At 32.2% G+C, this 25238-nt stretch overlaps 2 protein-coding genes across 4 annotated transcripts in view; both read right to left on the reverse strand.

Moving 5' to 3' along the window:
- Positions 1-392: 392 nt before the first annotated feature.
- On the reverse strand, positions 393-14904 carry LOC143231008 (general transcription factor 3C polypeptide 1). 3 transcript variants are annotated; one of them, XM_076465463.1, is made up of 3 exons: positions 14528-14544; positions 14148-14267; positions 393-9324 (listed from the first exon to the last, which is right to left on the reverse strand). In XM_076465463.1, the coding sequence occupies exon 3, from the start codon at positions 9226-9228 to the stop codon at positions 2605-2607; it is 6624 nt and encodes a 2207-aa protein (XP_076321578.1). In that variant the 5' UTR covers positions 9229-9324; positions 14148-14267; positions 14528-14544; the 3' UTR covers positions 393-2604. The 3 variants fall into 3 exon arrangements, with proteins under 3 accessions (XP_076321578.1, XP_076321579.1, XP_076321577.1); XM_076465464.1 differs by lacking the exons at positions 14148-14267; positions 14528-14544 and adding an exon at positions 14799-14904; XM_076465462.1 differs by lacking the exon at positions 14148-14267 and having other exon boundaries at positions 14528-14623.
- A 3387-nt stretch (positions 14905-18291) lies between these two features.
- Positions 18292-25238, reverse strand: part of LOC143231011 (uncharacterized) — a 52718-nt gene continuing 45771 nt past the window's right edge. The window contains exons 15-17 of the mRNA XM_076465471.1: positions 24436-24519; positions 23242-23351; positions 18292-20489 (exon numbers count right to left, since the gene is read on the reverse strand). Of these exons, the coding sequence (XP_076321586.1) occupies positions 20444-20489; positions 23242-23351; positions 24436-24519 (240 nt within the window). The 3' untranslated portion in view covers positions 18292-20443. The remainder of the gene's footprint in view (positions 20490-23241; positions 23352-24435; positions 24520-25238) is intronic.

A 25238-nucleotide genomic window follows, 5' to 3' on the forward strand; every position in this document is an offset into this window, starting at 1 on the left:
AAAGATAGTAAATGATATAGTTTAGTATGTGTAAAGTTATTTGAAGAGAATGAATGCATTTGTTTGTTTTGAAGTTAAGCACAAAGCTACACAATGGGCTTGTGCTCTGCTTGCCACTGGTATTGAAACCAAGTTTCTTGTGCTGGAAGTCCACAAATATACACCACTGTACACAACTGATGTCAAAATTAGTGTTTTTATGACGTTTTCAACCTTTTCTAGTTAATGTCATTTGTAATGTCCACAAAAACAATTTACTACAGTGTACAAGTGATTAAACTTGTAAGAACACTAAAGTAGAAAATTAACTAATTTAAGGTTTAAGTGTACTGTACTTTGAATTATTTTCAACAGATAATTTAAAATAATCCAATAGTGAAAGAACAACGATAATACACTATACACATTTATCTCACCAGATACATATACATTTACACACAGAAGAGAAAGCAATAACAAACTTCTTCAAAATGAAACACTACTCCAATAAATAAAACATTGTAATTATGTCTTTTATAATGAACATAATATTTCATAACAGCAATATCACAAGAAGCACTACATGAAGAAATATACATATGTATTTGTTGTTGAAGCTCTTGCAGATTCCTAGTTAATGGTGAAAAACAGTTGGTTTTCTGATCATTTTCAAACTTTTTTCCACTCAACAACTATAAAATATTACTACTCTTGTATATTATTAAATTAATTAGCCATAGGACGACAGATTTCACAGAGCTATAAAATCAACTTAACTGTACTGTATGTACTACAATTTATTTCATTCCATGGAAATTTATACAAATTTCTAATAAATTCAATTCACTATTAACACTTGGAGTAATATGTTTCTTAATAACTCATGGTATTCTCAGGTTATGCTGACTTCTACAAAGTATTAGTTTGGCCTGGCTTATAATGAGAGGATAACCCACAAAATAATACCGAGTCAAAGTAAACTGACTGAACACAATATGTAATACAAAATGATAATAATATTTATTTATTCACAAATATATATTAAAAAAAAGTGTGAGTACTAGCACTAAAAACTGAATTGTCACCTTTCACTGACCAAGTGGCTTTCTTCTCTCTTACCAACACTGATTTCTTACCCCTGTATTGCTATTTGTATCTAACAGAAAACATGAGGTTTATTCATTTCAACTAACACAACCAAGTGACTGGTAGTTCTCATTTAATGTAAGGAGAAATAACCCCAAGAGCATATCTGGTATTATCACCAAATAAAAAAGGCAGCTAAAGAGAAATCAACTTAACTAATTTCTGGACCACTGCTCTACAGAAAAAATCTTTAAAAAAAATATGTTGTAACTAGAGTTACATTTCACTGTATATCAGACAAGTGTACTTTATCACTGAGTTAGTAAAGTCTCTACAATTTCACAAGACATTTGAGAAATCAATGATAAATCTCAAACAAATCATAAGAACACTATGATTATTAAAGCAGTTTATCTAATGCAATCATAATTATAACTTTTATATTGGTGATTTTGTTAAAATAGTATATTTATAAAATAATGTAAGTAATGGAAATAAAAGAGGTTTGAAAATTTCATTTAAAAAAGCACATATTAAAACCTACAGTTTTCATGGTGAATCTATCATTCATCAAAAACAATGGCAGAATATTAATTGGGTCACAATGTATAACAAATTCTTCTAACATTTTATAATTTCTCTTATTTAACTATAAATTGTTTACAATTTTAAATTTTATTTGAATTATATTGGAAGCTGTACCTCATATGTGAGTTTAGGAAACAGAATGGACCAAGTTAAAATTATACAGGAGGATGTCCTCATTGTCATATGATATTTAGTGTACCCAAGTAGTTAGCAAAATAACACACTCCTGCCAAACAGCTTTTCAGTCATTACCAATACTTCTAAGACTTCCCAAATCTAAGGTATATAGAACAGACCCATTTTTTTCTTTCATATTTTGATTAAGTTATTTTCATATAACAATTGATTTAATTCAAGTTTTGTAAAAAATTACTCATCAAAAATGTTTGTTGATGACTTAAGTGCATTTATATGAATTCACCAGAAGATAAAGCTATTCAAGAAAGCATGTGTATTGTAGCAACTGCATGCTAACTGTCCAATGAGCTACTTTTAAAACATTTTCAAACTGAGGTACCTTAAATATAAAATTCTATATAATGTTAATTTCACTTCCAAATTAACAGTTCTGTAAGGTTTAGTAAAAAGTGCCTTCTAACATATAGCAGAAATTAAAGAGATGCAATAATTATACAAAAGTCAAAATACAATTTTATTAAAATTACATCACTTTTATACCAAGAAAATAAGTAATGTCAAAACATTATTCAACTGCACATACATTACTCACTTTTAAGTCCTTCAGTTATTTTCACAAGGTTAACTATTATATAATATTTTAATCAAAAGATTAATTATTGTTACATAATATACATTAATTATGAAGCCCTCAGGATGATTTCAACATTACAGATGTACAAACTCAATTTACTTTACAAAACTTACAAAAGTCTTTTAAATTCTCATCGCAATATTTTCTCTAGTTTGAGAGTTACACTTCACATCACAGTTTTACTGAGGTCTACTTATAAGCTCATCTATCATTTCTCCAAGCTTAAGAATAGCATCCACTGTAGCTTCATAATACGTGTCCTTATGATGGTTCTTGTCCAATTCAATTTGATACTGTATTAAACTTGAAAACAATGATGGTTCATGTGAATCAACTAAGGTAAAACTAGACACACACTTCAGGTCTTGGAGAATTTCTAGTAGCTCCAGTGTGTAAATGGGTTTCAAAGCCCCAGTGAAGTGGTCACATAGGTCATCCTGCTTAATTCCAGGGAATGTCATAATGTACGATAAAACTGCACACAACATTTTTTTCAATATTGGTCTGTTTAAACTCCCATCAGGTTTTCTCCATGGTCGAATAACAAATGAAACCTTCTCTAAACGATCACAATTGAAGCCATGATGTAAGCTACTGATTCCTCGACATCGGCGGCGTCTCACAGGTCTAGACAAAACTTGGGGTTCTTTTTCTTCTGTATAACCGGGCTTAATAACATCAGATGACTGAGAAGCTACTGCAAAAACATCTGTAAATCCCTCTACATTTAATGTATTTTCATCAACTGCATTCCTGTTTTTAACACATGTATCCTGATCTTCATGTAAAGCAGCACTATCTTCTCTTTTATCAATTTCTGCCAAACATGATGCTGGCTCCTGCTGCTTTAAATAAGTTTCACATCCCTCTCCAAATGTTTTCACAGAAGTTGAGGCTTTCTGCTGCATATCAACTTCTTCCATGGAAGAGAATCCTTTGGATGATAAAATGCATGTTTTGACATCATTTTCTATTTGCTGATTATTACCATAACCTACAGACTCATTGTTATCTTCTAGTTTACTTATTTCACCATTTCCTTCAGTTCTTCTCATAAAACTAAGAACCTGCTGGTTTTCTTTGTCATAGTAACCCTCAGTAACATCAACCACTTCAGTGGCACATAAAGCTTGCTGGTCATGCTTAACTCTATCACCTTTGCCAACACCACTTACTTCTGTGAAATACAACACTTGGTTATTCTTATTATTACCACTTGCATCATCTGTTAGTTTCACAGAATCCAAGACCTGCTTGTTCTGGTTGTAACTAAATCCTTCCACAACATTAGCCGTCTCTCTGGAACATGAAAAATGCTTGTAACTACTTGTTGAATCAGTTATTTCCACAGAACTTAAAGCTTGCTGATCTTGTTTGTGACTATCTCTATTTGTAGCATCAGTAAAACATGAAGCCTGCTTGTCACTTCTCTCATCTGTAATGTTAAACATTTCAACAGAACATGAAGCTTGCAGATCCTGTTTGTCATTATCTTTTTCTTCAAGCTCAGTTACTTCTGTTGAACATAATGAGTGCTCATTCTGTTTGTTATTGTCACCATAACTTTCATCAATTTCTTCAACAGAATGTGTTTCTTTTGTATTGTCTACAGAGTTTGTTGCAATGATGGTGATGTGGTGGTGTTTATTTTTTTCTGGACTACTGTTTAGTAAGTCAAGCCTAGGCTTTTTTGCAGGAACAGAATATTTTACATCCTCTCTTGCCAAGGTTTCCACTAAGCTATCAGTAGTAGTTGTGATTTTGTCTTTTACAGAACTTTTCATAACATAATTTTCAGAAAACCATGGTCTAAGTTCTTTCGGTATTTTTACTGAGGACACAATCCATGGCTTAGTGTGTGAAAAAGAAACATACCGCCAAATTTTAATCCCAACCTTTAAAATAATGAAATGCTTACACAGGAAAACTAAGTGATCTTTGACATTTAAAATCCCATCAGAATACATGAATGTTTCCAAGAGTTCTACTTCTGTAGCACCAAATTCTTTTTTGTGCTGTATGTATTCATATATGAGTTTACAAATTTCTAGATCCTTTGGGGGAAAATTGTTTTTACTGTAAAATTCTTCGAGACAATCAAAGTTGGGTTCTAACTGCTCTTTTGGCAAGTATATTTTCTGAGAATTAATAATATCCTTAATGGATTGCTTTGTTACATTAGAAGCCTCAGTATCATGACTTGTGTGTATCAGTTTGCAAGTAATCCTACAAGAATTAATAACAAAAGAATCCTGTACATGCTGGATTTTGTTTGCAAGAATTACCTGATTCAGTTGTTGTTGCATCATATATAGAGCAAAGCGTGAAGCTTTGGAAATCGCAGATGTTTCAAATTGAACGCTGCTAACTGGATTATTTTTCTCACAGTTTGCGGTAAGGTTACTTTTGACAATCTCATAATCTTTCACTACATTAGTTACAGAATTGTTACACACAAATTCTTCAGTTTCAACACTTGATTTGGCTGGTAACTCATCACTTTTGGTGGTCTTTTTTTTATCCATATCCATTTTCTCCACCTGTAACATGGCATCTGGCTGAGGGTCCTCTCCAAAATTTGTATCAAGCATAATTATTTGATCAGGAATGTGAAGCTGAAAAACCAATTTCCTCATGGCCATCAGTCCAATAACTGCTGCACAATATCCTGGCTTCAGGTCCCCAGTTAAGTTGGTCTTACCTTCCTTCACTAATTCCCATGCTTCTGTATATATTTCTGGTTGATAGCGAGTAACAAAAGTGTGTTCAAAAGTTACAGATAACCGATAAGGTACCGATGACAGTGGTGTTGAATGTGTTCCAGCATGGTGAAATCCTCTACGTTTGACAATTAGCTGATCATTCTGCAATCCATTGACTACATACCTCAACAGATTTTCTGGATATTGTTGGTATATTTCATATAAAATATAAGACCAATTACGCTTGTCTCCAACAGTACACAGTGATGCGATTACAATGGTCTGTGCGACAGAATAGTAGATGTCAACAATATTTTTTGGCTCTTCATAAAAAGGTTTTTTATTTCCTAGGCTTCCTGAAAGACTGATTTCAAATTTTGTTAAAAGTTCTTCAATAGTTGATGGAAGAATAGTTTCCACAATTTTTTTCACATCTTTTATTTTAAATTTTTCCAGTAATTTCTCCATAACAGATATAAACATGGTATTCCATTTTTCCTCATGAGTTAAAGGTGGTTTCGGGTTACAAAACTCCTGAACAAGGTTCTGGTCTTGTCGAGCCTCTCCCAAAAACACAGAAACATTAGAAACTGTGCCTGGGTTGAGCATCATATAACGTAACCTCCTTTGGCAAGCCCGCGAGGTTTTGTTTCGGCTAATTGCAGGCAAGTGTTTATGAAGCAAGTCTCTGATGACTGTCCAACGAACCACCATGTTTGAATAATTAGGATTAAGAAAACAAGATCCAACTTTTCCTAAAAGAATGAAACTATCTTCTTCAGGTTTCCAATCTACTCTTAATTTTGACATGCACATTAAAGCAGCTTTATCTTTCTCATCATAAAAAGGCCTTTTCTCCTTTGTTTTTCTACCTTGAATTTTTCGAATAGTTACATCTGATTTTTCCTTTTTCTTAGGAAGATTTTCATTTGACTTGCCTTCAATTTTACGTTTGGCTTTACCTTTTTTCTTTGATTCAGCAGAAACTTTTAATAAAGGAGCTTTTTCTGACCCCTTTCCTTGAGGGACATAGACAGAAAGTCCAGTATTGCTCTTTAAGCGACCAAGACGTTTTTTATTATCCGTAAGTGGTTTAACAGCAGAACCACTACTCTTCAAGTACTCTAAGTAGCTTATACCTACAGTGCCTTGTCCTGATTCTTGACGCATACATGGAACTTTGCGAGGAAGATGATATTCCAAATTATTTCCTGCCCAATTCCTTTTCAGATGAGCAAATAGACTAGAGTCTAATCCTCCGGCACCTAAATTATCACCTGGTTGAGATCCATCATCCAGTATTTCTTCTGGTTCCTTATTACGTGAAGCTTCAATCATGGCTGGTTTTTTAAATAGATTCATGAAAGGGATTTCCTGACCTCGCACACAGTTGGGTTTCCCTAGAGGAGTGTGCAAACATATGTCCTGTAAATCATTCCAATAATGCTCTACTACATCAATGCTGGAGAAAGTATAATGTTTTCTCTCATACTTTATGTCCTGTGAGACATGGACATAACTAGGAGGTGAAGCAGTGGTATCACTAATGGATGAATTTCGGTGAACATAGACAAACATCTGGTCCTTTTCTTTGTGCTTGTGAGGTCCAAAGCTGAGAAGACCCATAAAGCTAAGCTTCATTGCTACTTCATGTGCAGAAAATATGTATCTACGAGCATACAGTAATGCATTTCGAAGATGTTGAGGAATATGTCTAACAAGATAATGACACTTTATTGGGTGATTTAAATATTCCTGTAGACCATCAATTTTGTAGGTAATATTCACAATCTTCACAAATATTGACAAGGGCATGGCCAACAAGACATCACTGAACAAACACCAACCTTTCTCAAAGCCACGATGCTTAGGAAGAGGTGGAATGAATATTTTCCAATTTCTTTCAGGGTTGTACATTTTTGGATGATTTTCTTCTTGAAGAAGAGAGTCCACACCTTGGTAATCATACACCAAATAGTACAGCAACAAATGAAGAGTTTTCATCCTAATAAACTTTGGTCCCACACCAAATACTCTGCCAATAGATGGAACATATTCTATTTTTGTTTGTTTATCATACTTACTTTGCAGCTGGCTCAAGTTACTAATGTTTGTACCATCTATTAACTTACTTTTTTCAGAAGCATTTTTCATCTGTTGTTTACTTGCACCAAAATACTTAAATTTGGCCTGTTCAATTGTACTTTTAACAAGAGCATCATGAACTGTGATACTAGGATCACAAACAAAATGAAGTTTTTTAACTTGTTCACCTAATTTAAGGATAGTTTTAATGCTCCTAACATAACCATCTTTTGCAAGTCTGAATATCAATCGATTCATTGATTTCTTATCAACCTTTTGAAGAGAACCTTCTTGAGCTTCAGCCTCAATCACTAATTTTTGAAGTTTAAATACATCATCAATCAATTTTTCCTTCTTTACTGCTTCTATAACTAAAGTAGCTCTCTTTAGCATTCTTAGAGTGACATGAGCTGTATCTTTGCGTGCATTGTCATACATGTGCTTTACTTCTTCTGTTATACTAAAAGAATGCGTTTTACTTTGCATCACTTCTGGTTCCATTTTAGGGCCTTCTGCAGTCACCTTAGAAAGATGTTCAGCCTCAGGATTTTCCTTTAAAGCATCAGTAGCTGTTTGGATGGGCTCGGAAATGTTTAATTCTGAAGAACAGGGTAGATTTTCTTGTGCGACATCTTTGGAAAGTTCAAGAATTCTTTTTCTTTCTTCCAACAGTTTTTTGTGAGATTCTGATTTCTGTTCAAAACACTTGGCAATATATGTTGTGATTCTCTGTCTTCCTAAATCCCTCATGAATGTTGTTACAACACCTTTTCTTTCTAAATTTCTACACACAAGCCTACTTTCTAACTTTGGTAATCCCATTTTCCTTGATATATCCAACTGTGAAATACCATCTGCTCCTTCTGCTTTTAATATATCATAGACTTGATTTAAAAGAGAACGATCATACACAAATTTGCTGGGATCGTAGCTTATTCCCACAGATTCATCTTCATCTTTGTCTTCTTCATCAGGATATTCTTCACCTTCCTGATTTTCCTGAGACTCAACTAACTCTGCAACTTTAACAAGTCTTTCCTTTCCACTCAGTGTAAAAGCTTCTGCTTTAGATGCTTCAGGATACATTTCTCTGTAAGGTAACATTAACGTTTTCAAGTTTCTTCCATAGGGTTTAAAAAACAATTTCTTAAAGCTTGCCTCTTTCATTCCAAGCTCATTACGTACCTTATGGAAAACTTCTCTGTTGTTTGGTTTTAAAGCAAGAGATTCACAAAGTTGATTCAACATTACTTGCATTTTCGGCATGACTTCCACAAAGAATCGTGCAAGATGAAGAAGACTTCCAGTAGCAGTATTATTATTTCCATATTTCAAGTGGTGAGTTTGTTTAGTGATAATTCCTTTACGAAGAAGAGGTTTTCTATAGTAATATAAAGTTTTAGGGGAACTGTTTATTACCTGCAAGCTTTGCTTCCCTTGAGTAACCTCCCCTTGGTAACGAGAACGACCAATCCTTTCCAGCATGCAATATTGTTCACTAGAAAGTTCCAAACATGGACCCACTTCAGTACCAATAAGTGCAATTTCACGTACGCTCTGGTCTGCAACAAGCACAAGTTTTTCACCCCATTTCTCAACAGCATCATTAATGGTAATAAGAATTTGGTTATTATTACGGACTTGGGATGTTATCAGTTTTCTCGAAAAAAATGTTGAACACGAACCCCTTATTCCATCTCTATTGATTATCATTATAGGATAACAATCTTCTGGCATATTTTCTGGTTCTACTACAACACCATCTTCCATATCCAAGTAGTCATATCTGTTGAAAATAACCAATGGAGGTCTGGGATTTGGCAATTCATATAATTGAATATCTTCATCAAGGACAAGAGCTTCCCAAATAAACTGCTTACTATCATCATCTATAGGAAACTGAAAGTTAGGCCTTTTCTTCAGTCTTGTCCACAGAGCAGAAAGTGTGATACCATCTAGTCCTTCTAGTGCTACTTCATCCAGACAATCAGATATGAAGTCACAGTTACCTGTCATTTTTTTTTTACCTCGGTGTTTGTTACATAAATCCAACAGAGTCAATACAATGGTTCAGTACAATAACGTCCATCTAAAAACAAAGTTCTCTTCTTCCTGGGGTAAAAACAACAATGATTATGTACATATATACCTTATTTTTCAATTACATTTCCCAGAAAATTCTATTATTAAAGAAATACTTTATTAAAAATATTGCAAAGTGAATAAAGTTAAAATAAAATGCTAATTATTATAGTCTGTTCTAACTGGAAACTCTTGTTAGACAAGTATAGATGAATATAAATAAAATTATCAACATTATTTCAATTAATATTCACTCATACCAATTAACAATTTGGACTTTACAAATTAAGGCATCAAACCACAAGACATGAAATGTGCTTGTTATTATTCATTTCAACTAATTTTAATTATCTTTTAGTTTTTTATCAGTTAAAACTTAAGGAGATATTTAACTTTCTTTTACAATAATAAAATTGTTCAGTATAAATTCATATGCTGCAGAATCTTAATAAAATGCAAACATTTTTACCTCCACTTTCAAAACTTTATTTCAGATTACACAAACTCTTTTAAAAGCACTGACTTAAGCACTTTACTTTAATCACTAAATGTACCCAATCCAAGAAATGTTTTTAGTATCTCAATTACCCCTGCCCTTTCTCTCCTTTAAATAGTATTATTAAATAACACTATGTAACAAAATTTTCTTTTTCTTGTTCCTGGGCAGAAAGTGTTATTTCCCAACTGCTTTTGCCTAAAGTAAATGGAAAATCACCTGTTTCAAACTTTGCTTTTATAACCTGGGTAATGAAATTTCAAATTTATCCATTTTCCAGAACATTCCAGGTAGATTCAGTGCTGAGTAGCTGATAGAGAATTTTCTCAAACTTACAAAAATTTTCAAGAACTTTCTAGAATATTGTAGAAGCCTCAAAGCTGTGCTGCTCCATAACAGGAATAAGTATCCGTTTCTCCCCCTGGCTCAATCGGTGCACCTCAAAGAGGAATACAACAGTGTCAAAACCTTGCTAAAAGCCTTGAAGTACAAAGTATGATGGCTGGGAGATTATTAGAGACTTACAAATGGTGGCATTCCTGATGGGTCTCCAAGGAAGGTTCACCAAGTTTCCCTGTTATCATTGCCTTTGGGACAGCAGGGACACTGCAGCGCACTGCAAAAAAAAGCACTGACCACAATGGAATGAATTCTCTGTGGGAAGGCACAATGTCAAGTGTGAGCCACTGGTGGGCCTCCAGAATGTGTTGTTCTCACCATTACACATAAAATTGGGTCTTATGAAACAGTTTGTCACAGCTCTTGATAAGGAGTCTGCAGAATCTTAATAAAATGCAAACATGTTTACCTCCACTTCGCTAAGCAGTCTGTGACAAAGGTCAAAGCTGGTGTCTTTGTTGGACAACAAATAAAGATTCTGAAATGCACAGAATTCCCCAAGAAGCTCAGTAGGAAGAAAAAAATAAAGCTTGGGGCAGCTTTGGTGCAGTGGTTTAGGGCTTCTTGGGGAATCACAAGGTCAAAAATTATGTAAACTGGTTGAGACTCTGGTGAAGAACTATGGCAAAATGGGCTGCAGGATGTCCCTGAAATTCCATATTCTTGATGCTCATCTTGATAAATTCAAGGAGAACATGGGAGTATACTCAGAGGAGCAAAGCGAGCACTTCCACCAAGATATACTGGACTTTGAACACTGCTACCAAGAAGCATATAACAAAAACATGATGGGAGACTATATTTGTGGACTGATACATGAAAGTGATTTATATACCAGTCTCAAATCTTGAAAAACTACTCACTTCTAAACATTTTTATATAACTTTAGTATAAATACATATAAATCTTGACTCATATGTTGTTTTATTCAGACCTTATATAAATGAAAATGAGTAAATTTTTCTGTTTTTAAATAAAAAATAGGTTAATTTCTAAATTTCATTATCCAGCTCATAAAAGCAAAGTTTTAAGGGAACAATGGTCATTTTCTGTACCTTTACAACATAAGTAATTAAGAAATAACACATAATATCCAGGAACAAAATCTGTGTTATATAGTGTTATTATGCTCTAACTATATGTGATTTGATATCAAATACCATGTTTTGTTTTTTCAGAGATTAATTTGACTATATAGTGTTTTGTGAATTGTACTGCAGAATGTTACTCATTCATAAATTCAGGAATCTTGTCTGTAGTGTTCATGTGAGTTCACATTATTAATGTATAAACATTGTCAATATCAGCAGTAATGTATTCGAAGGGTGTCAAAAGAACAGTTGGTAATATTTTCCCTGAATAAAGTCAAATTGAAAATTAACCAATTCTAAACTTTAAATTACTCTGAAAAGTATCTTATCATACTTCCAAAAAATTGTTTTCACCACTAATACAAGACTAATTTGTCTATAGTTACATGTACAACTTTTACCACATCCCTTCCAATCATCTGACACCTGTCCACTACATAAAACACATAAACAAAATACTAACAAGTGGCTCACATATATAATCCTTAACTTTAAATTCCATTGGAAAATGTTTTCTTGTTCAGGAGCCTCATCATTCTTTAAACTTTTCAGTTGCTTCTTAACAAACTAGAAGTTAATGTCGTTCATTATTCCTTCTAGCAAATGTATAGGATAACGAATACTGCTTAAATTAATATTTGATACTACTGGGCATTTTTATTAACCTCTGAAAAAACATGGAGGAGTTGCCACATATACCTGTGCCTACTTATATTAAATAACAATATCTGTCAAAATAAGTGAAAGGGGTGTTGCTTCTCCTCGCACCCTTCACTCCAGTCACACTTGTTTATACATCATTAAACAACACAATTTTTAAAATAAAAATGGATAGGGGTTTGAATTTCTTCCCCACATCTGCATCTGCTTATACAATATTAAATACAGTTATAACTTAGAAGCATAACACAGTTTTATAAGGTGTTAAATTTACACTTTAACACTTAAATAGCCATAGAGTTGGTGATGGACACTGTCAGCCAGTTGTCTTTCCTCTAATAAGCATTTCAAAGTTAATTGCAAAACCTCAAATCACAAAACATCTTCCATCTACCTATTATGTGGGTTTGTCCTTAAATACAAACATAATGACAATATTTCAAATACTTGGATAATTAAAAACCCTAATTTTAATTAGTTGATTATTTTCATCACACAACAATTAGTTATAGTTAAATTTAATCTATTAGTTTATGGGATACTAACTGATCTAATTACTTATCCCCCATGACGAGAAAACCCACTTGTAGAGAAAATTATATATGTAAAAAAACGGCTGGTATGGGTAGAGGAAGCACTATGTAGAGGAACAAACAATTATTATTTCATCATGGTGACTGTACAAGAAGTGTAAGTCTTTGTGTTTTCTTTATGTATTTGTACTTATCTATGTAACCATTATGTCTGAACCAATTAGCAACCCTCATATAATTCACCATGATGAAGACAAACTTCATGTTCAACAACCACAAATGTGTACAAACAAATGGCCTAAGCATGGGCAATCCAGTATCACCAGTTCTAGCCAATGTTTTTTATGACACAAGCAATTAACACAGCATTACATCCACCACTATACTGGTACAGATATGTAGATGACACGGTTGCGGGATTCAAATCTACAGAACACATACTTAATTTTTTCAATCACATTAACTCTATACATCCCAACATTAACTTCACATGTGAACAGGAAGAAAGCAATCAAATATCACTTCTTAACCTCAAAATTACAAGAACCGACACACAATTCAAAATAGAAATCTACTGAAAAATCACCCATACTGGACTATACATTCCTTGGGACTCAGCACATGAAACAAAACAAAAACTAAACATACTAAGAAACCAAATAAACACAGCCATAAAACTATGCTCACCAGATAAAATTAACGACGAATTAGACAAAATAAAACAATACTTCATCAACATCAATAAGTTTCCTCCACAAACCGTAGAAAACATTATACGCACACACCTAGACAGAAAGCAAAATCAACCAACTAAAGTAAATATATCTCACAAATCAAAAAATCACAAAACCATATACTGCTGTATACCATATATTCCTGACATCAGCAAACAAATAATCAGCATTTGGCAAAAATTAGTAACAAAATATGACATTCCAGTTAATACCAAATTTATTCAAAAACCAGGCACAAAACTGAGGTCTATACTATGTAAAAAACTACACTGACAAACACCACACCAACATTATTTATAAAATACAATGTAAGAAATGCAACGACTTCTATATTGGAGAAACAAGTAGAAAAAGGAAACCAGATTCAAAGAACATAAGTCACCTTCACACGTTTTTGAACACTGCAAATCAAATAAACACAACATAACCATAGAAAACACTCAAATACTAAATAAAGAAACAAACATAAACAAATGCAAAATTAAAGAAGCCTTACTTATACAACAACTCAAGCCCAAAATAAACCAATACAAAGTAACACCTTTATACTTATATTAATAAATATAATCCAACATCCAAGCATGCCCTCTACATTCCTACACTCAATTACACAACTGCCTTCGAACATATGGTCAGCTATTGATCAGTTACCTCTTTCTTTCTTTGTGAACTTGACGATGACCGAAGAAGGTCGAAACGTTGTTTGCTCCTCTACATAATGCTTTCTCTAACCATACCAGTCGCTTTTTTACATATATAATGATCTAATTACTCTTAATAAGTTAGTTATTGGAAATAAATCACCAAGCTCTTCCTATGACGAGCTCTTATTTGGCATTATCATCCCAACTACTTTCATTTTCTATAGAAATCTTCCTCTTTTTTCACTGCACGAACCTAAATAAATTACTCTCAAAATATCTTTCTATTTTACCCTTACCTTCTTGAAATATTATGTACTGCAGCCCTTCTACTTAAAAGCAAAATTTCGTCTCTAGCCCCTGTTGTATTTTACACGGTTTATAAGTTTTAAAGAGACTTGGTTATCTGCATGGATATCCTAGAATTTATACCAATTCATTTGTCATTGCCACTTATGTTTTTAGTTTATAGCAGAAAAATTCACAAACCAAATTTACGTTTTAGCTTTAAGCGGAAACTAAAAATAAGTTATATTACTATTAGTTCTTACACGAGAAACACTATATCAACTATAACAATGAAAATGTAATATTTTAGGGTAACTAAAGTAACACTAGAAGTATTCAAAAAAAGACTTAATAATAACACTAAAACTATCCATTAACGTTACAAACTCACTCAACGAACTGCTACCGTATTACCTTCCATTATTTTTTACATAACGGAAACAGTGCTGCCCCCTGAAAAGATAAAGTTTCGTGGGAAATCCTCTGGATCATTTAATTTTAAAACAGTAAAACTGGTATAAACAAGTTAGTCACATATAAACATATTACGTCACTATTGAACTATCATTTGCTCAGTCTAAACTTAGAGTCTTTATATTAAAATAGTTTTCTCCACCTAAAATAATTTAAAAATATATTTAGTAATAATTTGAATGAAATACCTAATTCAACTGAAGTCAGATAAACTATCGGTCTGTTTTCTTTTTCGTAAACGATCAAATTTTCAGAACGGGTTAAAACTAATTGATGCGTAGAATGCTGTAAAACAAAAAACTTGTTAAACGATTATAATATATGGCATACTAGTACATATACACACACTATGTAACTGAAAGATAAGCTGAATAGACTGCTTTGAATATATTAAAATATACTAAATTAAATCGAGCTTGCTACTCCTTTATAATGCCTGCGATGAGTCAATGGCACACTTTCAAACTTGAAACTGTTAAAATCTGTTAGTTTTGAACAAATAATATAACCACGTATTCTTTTTTAAATGCTCCTAATGTAGACTATTCGCGGAAAGTATTATATTTCTAGTTATTTACAATATAAGATACACGTCGAACTTAATTCGGAACAAACTATATGTAAAACATTCAATAAATAAAAGATCACAATTTTGATTAAAATAAATTGCTGGTATAAAATTTGGACAGAAAGATTATGACTTGTTTTCGATGTCAGTCATTTTGTGTATATATTTTACTTTTTATGAAAATATTTTCGGGAATATATTCTAATTTTTGAACACATTAAAGTCCGTCGTGGTTCAGTGATAAGTCTGAAAACTTGTAACGCTAAAAATTGGGTTTCGAAACATAAGGTAAAAAGAGCACGGACAGCCTATTACGTAACTTTGTACTTCGCAACAAACAATATATATATAAAAATCTATTATCAAAGCTTAGCATGTAACAATACATTCTAATTTACAAATCAGAATTAGGATAAACAATTACAAGGATACACAGTAGCGAATAAATTGAGTATGCTTGCAGTGAAGTGTGTATTCTTAGGTTCATTTACTTCACTAAGAACAACTGAGAGGCCCGGCATGGCCAAGCGTGTTAAGTCGTGCGACTCGTAATCTGAGGGTCGCGGGTTCGTATCCCGGTCGCGCCAAACATGCTCGCCCTTTCAGCCGTGGGGGCGTTATAATGTGCGGCCAATCCCACTATTCGTTGGTAAAAGAGTAGCCCAAGAGTTCGCGGTGAGTGGTGATGACTAGCTGTTTTCCCTCTAGTCTTACACTGCTAAATTAGGGACGGCTAGCACAGATAGCCCTCGAGTAGCTTTGTGCGAAATTCAAAAACAAACAAACAAAACAAGAACAACTGAGCACGAGACACAGGAGGTTCATCCGAATATGTTTTAGACGGCAAAATCTGAGTTATTTCAACTTGGACTGAGTTTGAGGAAACAAAATGTACAGAACAGTAAATGTTTTTAATCATATTTTCACCAACACGGGCATGGTTGAAGGCAGGTGTATTTTATGGAACTTTTAATGGACGGATATTTTAAAGCAAACCAATATCAATCAAAATCTCAAATCACCTCTTCCACAAATGAGAAAATGTGCTACTTATACTAATAACAATAGTGCCCTCTTGTGGCTCTGTAGTAAGGGCTTACGCTGATTTAAAAAAAAAAAAAGAAGAAAAAAGTTTCAATATTCTTGGCTGGCAGAATCCAAATCGCTCATTGTGCTTAAACAATACTGTTCTTTTTAGTGTACACGTGCTACTCACATGACTGACGGTTATACTTATTCCAAAACAAAGGTGACATTCTTGGAGACATCCGACTTACTAGTAGAAAACTGTCTATTCCTATAGATTACATGAATCTTTGACTGACGTACTATGGTATATCTACATATAATATTCAGATAAAGAATGAAAAATGTATGTTATCTAACTGATATGAAACGTTTCGTTTGTCTTTATACAAAAGAGAAAGAGGGAGATGATCAAGTTGCTTCCATAGTGAGAGCCATTTAACAAAACGGTAACTCCTATAAATATATATATCGTGTAATCACACATTTGGTTGCTGCGTACTTTAATCTAAGTGATGTTAAAATATAGCTGTAATGCATTCTGTACCACCATGACGTTATAAAAGCAGTTTGTGAACCTAACAATCACCGAGGAAGGTAAAAACGTAGTTCGCTCCTCTACATAGTGCTTTCTCAATCCATACCAGCCGTTTTTTATACATATAATTTTCTCTACAAGTGGGTTTTCTCGTGTGTTGCTTAACTTACTGATTTGCATATTACAAATCGTTTTAACATAACATGCTCAACCCTGAGCCTGGAAATTTTCAGAACTTTCTTCAGCCCCCAGTTACAGTAAATATATACATGTAGAAAAGTAGCCAAGAGAATGTTGTTAGTGCTAAGACAGGATGATCTCTGAAACAAACAAACAAACTTATACACATCAAGAGTCATTACTTTTACATTATTGATAACATATGTTCGTAATTTACAACACAAGAAGCATGTGTTACTTTTTTTTTCAGATGCCAAACTACTATAATGAGCAAATGGTGACTTCAAGCTTGTATATTAATCTATGGCAAAATAACATCAATAATATTACCAATTTCACTTATGTGTCCTGACAAAACCTTCATGTCCTCACTTTGTCCACAATAATTATTAAAAGTAATCAATTACTCCCAAAGGTTATGTTATCCCATCTTTAAACGTTTGCCTTGTTTCAGCACAAGCTTGTTTCAGCTTGCACTATGCCTTTTTTAATCAGATTTGTCATACACTGTTTCCCCTTTTTATTAATAAAAGTGACCAATGGTATTGGTGACAATGCATTCTGGAATTGGCTGGGTCAGAGTTAAATATATAGCTTCTTACAGGGCTTATTCAGTCAAAATGTGGTTGTCCAGAGAATGAATGCCTTACCAGATGAAGTTTTCACCTTGTCACATAACTAGCTAATTTTTGCTTCTTATACAGGGATTTACTGTTCAGTTTGTTTCTGAATCAATTAAATTCAGAAACATCTTGTAAATACTTCTTGTCCAAAATCTAGTTTTGTGATTTACCTACTAAGTATCAAAGATGTATGGAACTAAAAACCTGAAAATTTGTGTGATTAGAATACAGCTAGAAGTCTGTAAACTCTTGAATATACTTCCAGGCAAAAGAGATACTTGGTCAGAACTGCTCTGATGGTTGTTTCTTGTAGTTATATTGAACTCTTTGAAGTCCTCAGTTGCATTATATATACAGTTTTATTTATTTTGCATAAAGCTACATGAAGACCATCTGTGCTAGCTGTCCTTAATTTAGCAGTGTAAGACTAGAGGGAAGGCGGCTAGTCATCACCACCCATTGCCAACTCTTCAACTACTTATTTACCAATGAATAAGGGGATTGACTGTCACATAACACCCCCACAGCTGAAAGGACAAGCATGATTGGTGTTACTGGGATTCGAACCCATGACCCTCAGATTATGAGTCAAATACCTTAACCCACCTGGTCATGCCATATTTTTTATTTTACCAATTACAATAGTCATTACTTTTGGGTATAAATCATAAAAATATATTGCAGAAAGTGACAAACATTTATCAGTGTGGTAGGATTTGGCCTTTTAAAACTGAATCAAGTCAAACTAGGAAGCAATCACAAGTTATTTTATTTGTATGTACTATCTGCATACACTAAATAATATTCAATAAATAAAGATTTGAGTCATCAAAATATTTCACTATCATCTGTTGCACTCACTAAGCCTAACAAAGCTCACCTGGTGTCTTGTCATGGAATAAAATATCCAACTTGTAACATAATTTTAATTACATCATTACAAAATGTCAATTCAAAAACATTCCAGTTCATGTGGTACCTCCCACATACTTTGTATTACTCAAACAGATCCTCAGAAATCATCATTCACACACACACACTATGGACTTTGATAAGTGAGTGAAAAGGAGATAAACAATCTGATCTCAGTGTACTGTGCTGAAGCCTCCTGCAGTTGGAAGTGTATTACATAACAACAGTTCCAAAACCAGGACCATTACAAAGAACACCACTGTGGTTAAACAAGGAGCTTCAAGGCCTAAGTATTCAGATTTGAATCACTACTTTATTTTTTATATCAGAAACCAAATGTTTTTAAGAACACCTTAAGCATTTCAAGTAGGTCATCCCTAGTTGCAGAAGGCTTGAATGATCCAGCAAATTATTTTAAGTTTCTTTTATTGTGCACTTGTTCAGCCACATGTGTGGTTTCCCAAGTCCAAATACAGTTTCATACACAAACATTCTCATATTGTTTACAGTAAGATCATGCATGTAAATAGCAAAGTTTACATAAATAAATTGGCAAGTACTTGTTTTTATTATGATTATTACATGTACGTTTTATTAACCACAAGTTTGTGTACTCACTCCACAAACATAATTGATAAAGTTGATACATTTGATGGCTGTGTGAAAATTTAAAATAGTTGTTAAGAAAACTTACAGCAACAACTTAACTGTAGCTCAGGAAGCTCAAGTTAATAACATATTAAGAACTTCAAATATTTAGTACAAACAATGAAAGTTAAGAATTCTCATATATACAATACTTCATTCAACATCAAAAAACTTTCAAAAATCCAAAATTAAAGTAATTTTGATGCTCACATTAATTTTTTTATTATTACAATTAATTTTTGACACTAATATAATTTCAATTTTACAAGCTTAGAACTATTACAATAATATTCAATATTTCTATTATAGTGATATACTGATACTTTGCATGCTTGGTCTTGACTACATGTGATCTACAAATATTTATGGCTCTTTTTCCCTCCCAAACAGACATTTCTCTTCTCTTATAATCTCCTAGTTTTATTTTGCATTCATAAAAAAAAAATAATTATTAATCTATATTGAATAATCAAATTACAATTTACAGATTCTTGTATTCCTCAACATATATATATGTATTTTTTAATTTAAAAAACTTAACTTTAAATAAAAGCTTTGAAAGGTCTATACAATAAACTCAGTTATTTTTAAACTGTCTGTTGTTGAGAAGGCTATCACGTTTTCCAATGAAAGTAAACAAGTTTTTCTAGTACATTTCTGTTTGGTAGCATAAGACAGAAAATTTGTCCTTGTAATAACAATAATACATATGATGATTTTTATCTATGTTTTAGCTCCACATTTTAAAAATAGATACTTTGTCTGTGTACCAGTAGGCCCAGTACACAGAAATGATTAATAATAAGGTCCAATAGATTGTATACGCTTAATTCACTAGTATTAAACATGGCCAAAAGTATTAAAAACAAAAGAAACTATATACAGTGTATTTCTTCCTATGAGGTTTTCAAATTGTTTTTCAAAAATAATGTTTCAAAACTATCTTGTTATTGCTTTTAGCATAATTTTATACATTTTAACTTTATCAACACAGTGCTTCTTTTTGATGTGCTAATATGTCTGATTTTACCATTTACAATTTTAAAACTACTTGCATGAAAAATGTAGGAAAAACTGAGAATAATACAGAGATAAACACTTTATAACAAATACTGAAAAACTTTTATTTTTTAACTTGCAATGAAATATAATCCTGTAGAATGTGGTACGACTTGAATATAAATAACTTTTGTTTCTGAAATTTTTTGCTTTCAGCAATGTGACTATCTAAACAGTTATAATAGTGAAATATAATTTTCTTACATTCTGTACTGGAACTATATATAACTTAAAATATGAAATTTAAGACTTTTGATGAGTGAAATAACCTTCCAGAAATCAATGGAGGGCTGATGGAATATGAGCCTCAAGATGTCGAAGATAACTGTGGAAGAAATATTAACGTTATTCATTATTAGTGTCTTTTATGTAGAAGCAAAACATTTAAAGTGTAATACAATCAATATTTCAGTTACTTTCAACTTTAATTAGAGAAATAAGTCACAACAGTCACATATCTCTAGCTTTTTCAGCCTTGATTTTTACTTCTTACAGTACAAACTTACTCAGTAGTTTGTAGTTCCAGTTTAAAAACTTCCTATAATTTGATTTACTTTTATATAATTTTTATGTCTTGTAACATCCAAACCTTTATTGTAAGACACTGTTTTGACAAAAATGTTTAAAATACATCTTCTCATCTTACAGTTAATTTTTTTACTCTCGACTGGAAAGTTTCATATTGTATATCAAGTCTGTTTGAAATTAATTAATATCCATTAATATATTTCTTTTAATACTTTAATTGGTCAATACTCTGTAAAAAAAACATTACAAAAACTTAACAAGGTTTACTGATGACCTGACCTTTCACAATGGTTGTCCCATTACCTTTGTCATGCAAAGTAATGATATTTTTGTTAACAAAGATCATTACTTAGCCAAGATCAAAGTATATCTAATAAATAGTTCTTTTCAACAGATAATAAGTTCTTTAATTGGCATACATTGTTTGAATAAATAAGTATCTGAGTTATCAAAACAACTTATTGTCACCTACTATATTTGCTAATCCTAACTGTGCTAACATGATCTCTTGATAAGGTACATTATTTCCATAGCTTCTAAATAGACATATCTTAATGGCAAATCATTTTCAAAAAATGAAAAAAACATCTAAAGAACCTATAATAATACTTAGACCTTTGGTTTGTTAATATTTTTCTGAGCCACTGTTTCTCATCTGCTGGCCCACAGAATTTCAGAATAACAAATCAAGTAAGCAATATCTGACAAAAGTAAATCATAACAGTTTTTCATTGTACTTAAATTTTAGTGGTCTGGAATAGTTTAGGGAGACAGTGAGACATTTTTTGATATCAAAAAGGTTGAGAAATTCTATTTTAAACCTCCTTTGTTCAGGAGATTGGTCTGTATTATCACTTTCCTATGAAACCACATATTACTGCTCAAATACTTTAATTACACTACACTGACATAAAGAGTTTATAAGATGGTTTATCTTTTAGTATTTACACTTTGCTTGTAGCATTGTTTCATTTGTAGCTGTTCAGATGTCATACTGTGATATCATAAAAGGGTGGAAATGAAGGGCTAAAAGTATAAAACTTCAAACAGAGAAGGAAAATCACGTGAGAAACAAAACAGAACATGACCTCATATATCATCAGAGTATGACAATTTTTTAGTTAAAATAAACATGTACATTGAAATGGGCAAATAAACTTTTAAAATATTTGTGTTGTTTATAGGCCAGGAAGAGAAATTAAATTTTGAAATATGTTTTTCATTTTTCTTTATTAATTGCACTAAATAAGTGTTGCAAAGTGATAAAATATCAGCTGTAATCTTGTTTTAGTTTAAAATGTGTTGAAATGCAGTTAGAATTATTACTACCTTCATTTATGTTTTCAAATTTGACATGAAGATGTGTTCTTGGCACATGAAAGATGTATACGTCTTGATAGGGTCAACTAAATTATGATACATATGACAAGTTAATCAACTCACCACTACATATACCCTCCCCCAAAACAAATGAGCGTGTAAAAATTTTTTTCTCCAATTTTATACCTCAAGCAAGTCTACGATTATTTATTCTACTTTTAATAAACAATAAAATAATGTGTAACTTAATTCATCTGACAAAGAATTCTGCACAATATTACATTAGACTGTGGAGAAGTTAGGTATTAATTAATTATAATAAAATTAAAATATGTACATTACATCAAGTGAAATGCACAATTTGAACAGAGAAAATACAGCATTTGTTGTAAACATTTTTAGACCAATGCTCATTGTAACAAACTGACATCTAGTACTTTACTAGTCACGTTATTTTGTCTGTGTGAGAAAAACCAAGTAAATGAACAATTGGAATAATTTTGATAAAACTGTTATGCAAGATGTTTAACAGAGACAAGTAATATTATATGCTTGATTACTTTCTGTATCTTACAACATACAAACTAAAGATGATATATATTGAGGTAAAAAAAAGTTTGACGTAGGCTCACTTAACATTGTATTCGTGAGCACCTATGAAGGTTAACATATTATTAAAACTTTGTCGGCTATAATAACTAACAAGGAATTCATCTTGTGTTAAAAATGTCACTTTTGTTTTATCTTAATATACAATAACATAATGCATCTGAAAATATTTTTAAATCAAAATAAAATACAATTACTTGAACATAAAAAAGCAACAAAATTTTGACTTTCTTCATGGAATGAGAAAAATTACACAATTTCTTTACACATTCCCTGTCATATGTTTCGCTTCTTTTTTTTAAGTTCAAATAATGGTAAATAAACTGAAAGTAACTGGAAGTGCTAGTACTTTCTAAGAAGTCACACAAACTAATATTTCACTTAATATATACTTATCTATATTGACTTAAAAAACATTAATTCAATAGGAAACTTCAAAATTTGAGTGATAACACAACAGACGACTTACCATCAATTTAATCATTTTGAAATCCATGATATAAGCCTACTTTGAAATGTACAACAGAGAGAAAGTTTAATGATGTTTCTTTAAAAAGATATATACATGTATTTTTTTAAACTAGTTGTAGGTGAAGAATGACCGACAAAAAAAAACATACTTTGGATTATACATTTCCACCCTCCCACGCAGAATTGATGGGCCAAGATAATTAGATAGTTGATTAAGACAGTCACTGGCAGCACTGGAAATCAACAGGTTTTCACAGCTCTGAAATTATTTTAATCAGCTATAGCAAAAAATACCATGAACTTAGAAATCTCAGTAAGAACTCAAATCATTAACCTGTGCAGTGATTGATATTAACTCATACAATCCTTTGTGCAATGATTTAATGTTAACTATCACAAAAGATAATAATTTAGGCCTGTGGAGAGATCAACTGTAATCCTCAGCTGTCATAGTAACTTCGGGTTACAGTTAGTTTTAACCACCAGGTATTACATTAAAATCATCAGAAATTCCACTACAAGGTATTAAGGTTAATTGTATCTTTATAATACAACAACAACTTTAGGATAAAATCAAGTGAGCCATTAGATATCAAAGGGTATTAATTTAGCCAAAGGCTATTTGTAAACATTAATGATTATGAAAAGGAGAAGCTACAACTATTTGCAACCAACTAATATTACAGAATAAACATGTAGGTGTTGAGGTTAATTATAACCTTAACACATAACACAGAAAAATAAGACCATGTCTTAATATACCCAGGAAGTATAACTAACTACAAAAAATTATATTAAGCTGTGGGCTAGGAATAACTGAACCTAACAGATATCACAATAACTTGAAGGTTAAATAAACTTCAGTCATGTGTTACTGTAACTATTAAAAATCACAGTAGTAAAGTTAGGCTAGTGCTAGATATTACTTGAAGTTTGAGTAGATAATAAAAACTTTCAACTTGGGATAACTGTGACTAACAGTGTCTCAGAAAGTTGTGTTTAGAGCTGGTAACAGCTAATGGAAAGTTTTAAATATGGTTAAATGTTACTAACAGTGTCCCAGTAAGATGTTTCTAGGGCTGATAGCAACTAGTGGATCATGGGAAGTTTGAACTAGAGTTAACTGTAACTAACAGTGTCCCAGAAACTTGAATATAGAAATAATTATAAGCATTGCAATCACAGTAACTTTGTATTAAGGATGAATTTTACAGGAAAGATTATAAACATTTTATCCTTTATAGCACAGAATTTTATGTATTTTAACTAGTCGAGTTCATTTCACAGCTCCATCTACCTTCCTGAAAAAAATAAAGAAAAATTAACTAGCAGAATATACTTACTAAGCTATAAAACACAGAATCCAGAAACTTCTCTAAATGAGCTTTAAAATGTCTCTTCCCAACACCTCTAGCAATAACAGGCAGCTAATTGAAATAAAAAAAATAAACTTTAGTAAATGTTTTTAGTGTAAACATACAGTTCCTTTGAGGAAGAAAAAACAAATTAAAAAAACCCTCAATTTTAGCTATACAAGTATTGATTGATTGATTTAGTGTTTTATGGCACAAAGCAGCTAGGCTATCTGCACCAAACATCCAGTAAAAAGGTAAAAACAAATTAAATGTAGTAAAATATAGAAAAAGAAATGAAGGTAAAACAAAACATCATTAAAAAACAGAAAAAGCATAAAACCAATGTTGACACCTAGTTTACAATGTTAAGAGAGAAAGCAGAGTAAAAGAAGTTGTAAAGGACTTCCTGTAGCAGAATGGTAATGATCATAACCCGCCAGGAAGACTAACAGGCAAGTACTAGAACCACCGTCAGTCACCTGAAGTTGGCCTTTCCAGTCCTGGTTCCGGGTTATGTGTCATACCAGCCATTATCAAAATGTAAAATAATAGAAGTTTTAAAAGACATATAGCAAAATCGTAATAATGAGTAGTGAGTAGCCAAATGTCCAGTGAAAAGGTAAAAGTAAAGTAAATGTAGTAAAATTTGTAAAAGTAAATGAAGGTAAAAACAAAACAGCAATTAAAAACAGAAAATTGCATAAAACCAATGTTGACATCCAGTCTATAAAGTTGTAAAGGACTTCCTGTAGCAGAATGGTAATGATCATAACCCGCCAGGAAGACTAACA

Source organism: Tachypleus tridentatus, chromosome 10 (genome assembly GCF_004210375.1).
Source record: "Tachypleus tridentatus isolate NWPU-2018 chromosome 10, ASM421037v1, whole genome shotgun sequence".
In the NCBI taxonomy this organism is placed as follows: Eukaryota; Metazoa; Arthropoda; class Merostomata; order Xiphosura; family Limulidae; genus Tachypleus; species Tachypleus tridentatus.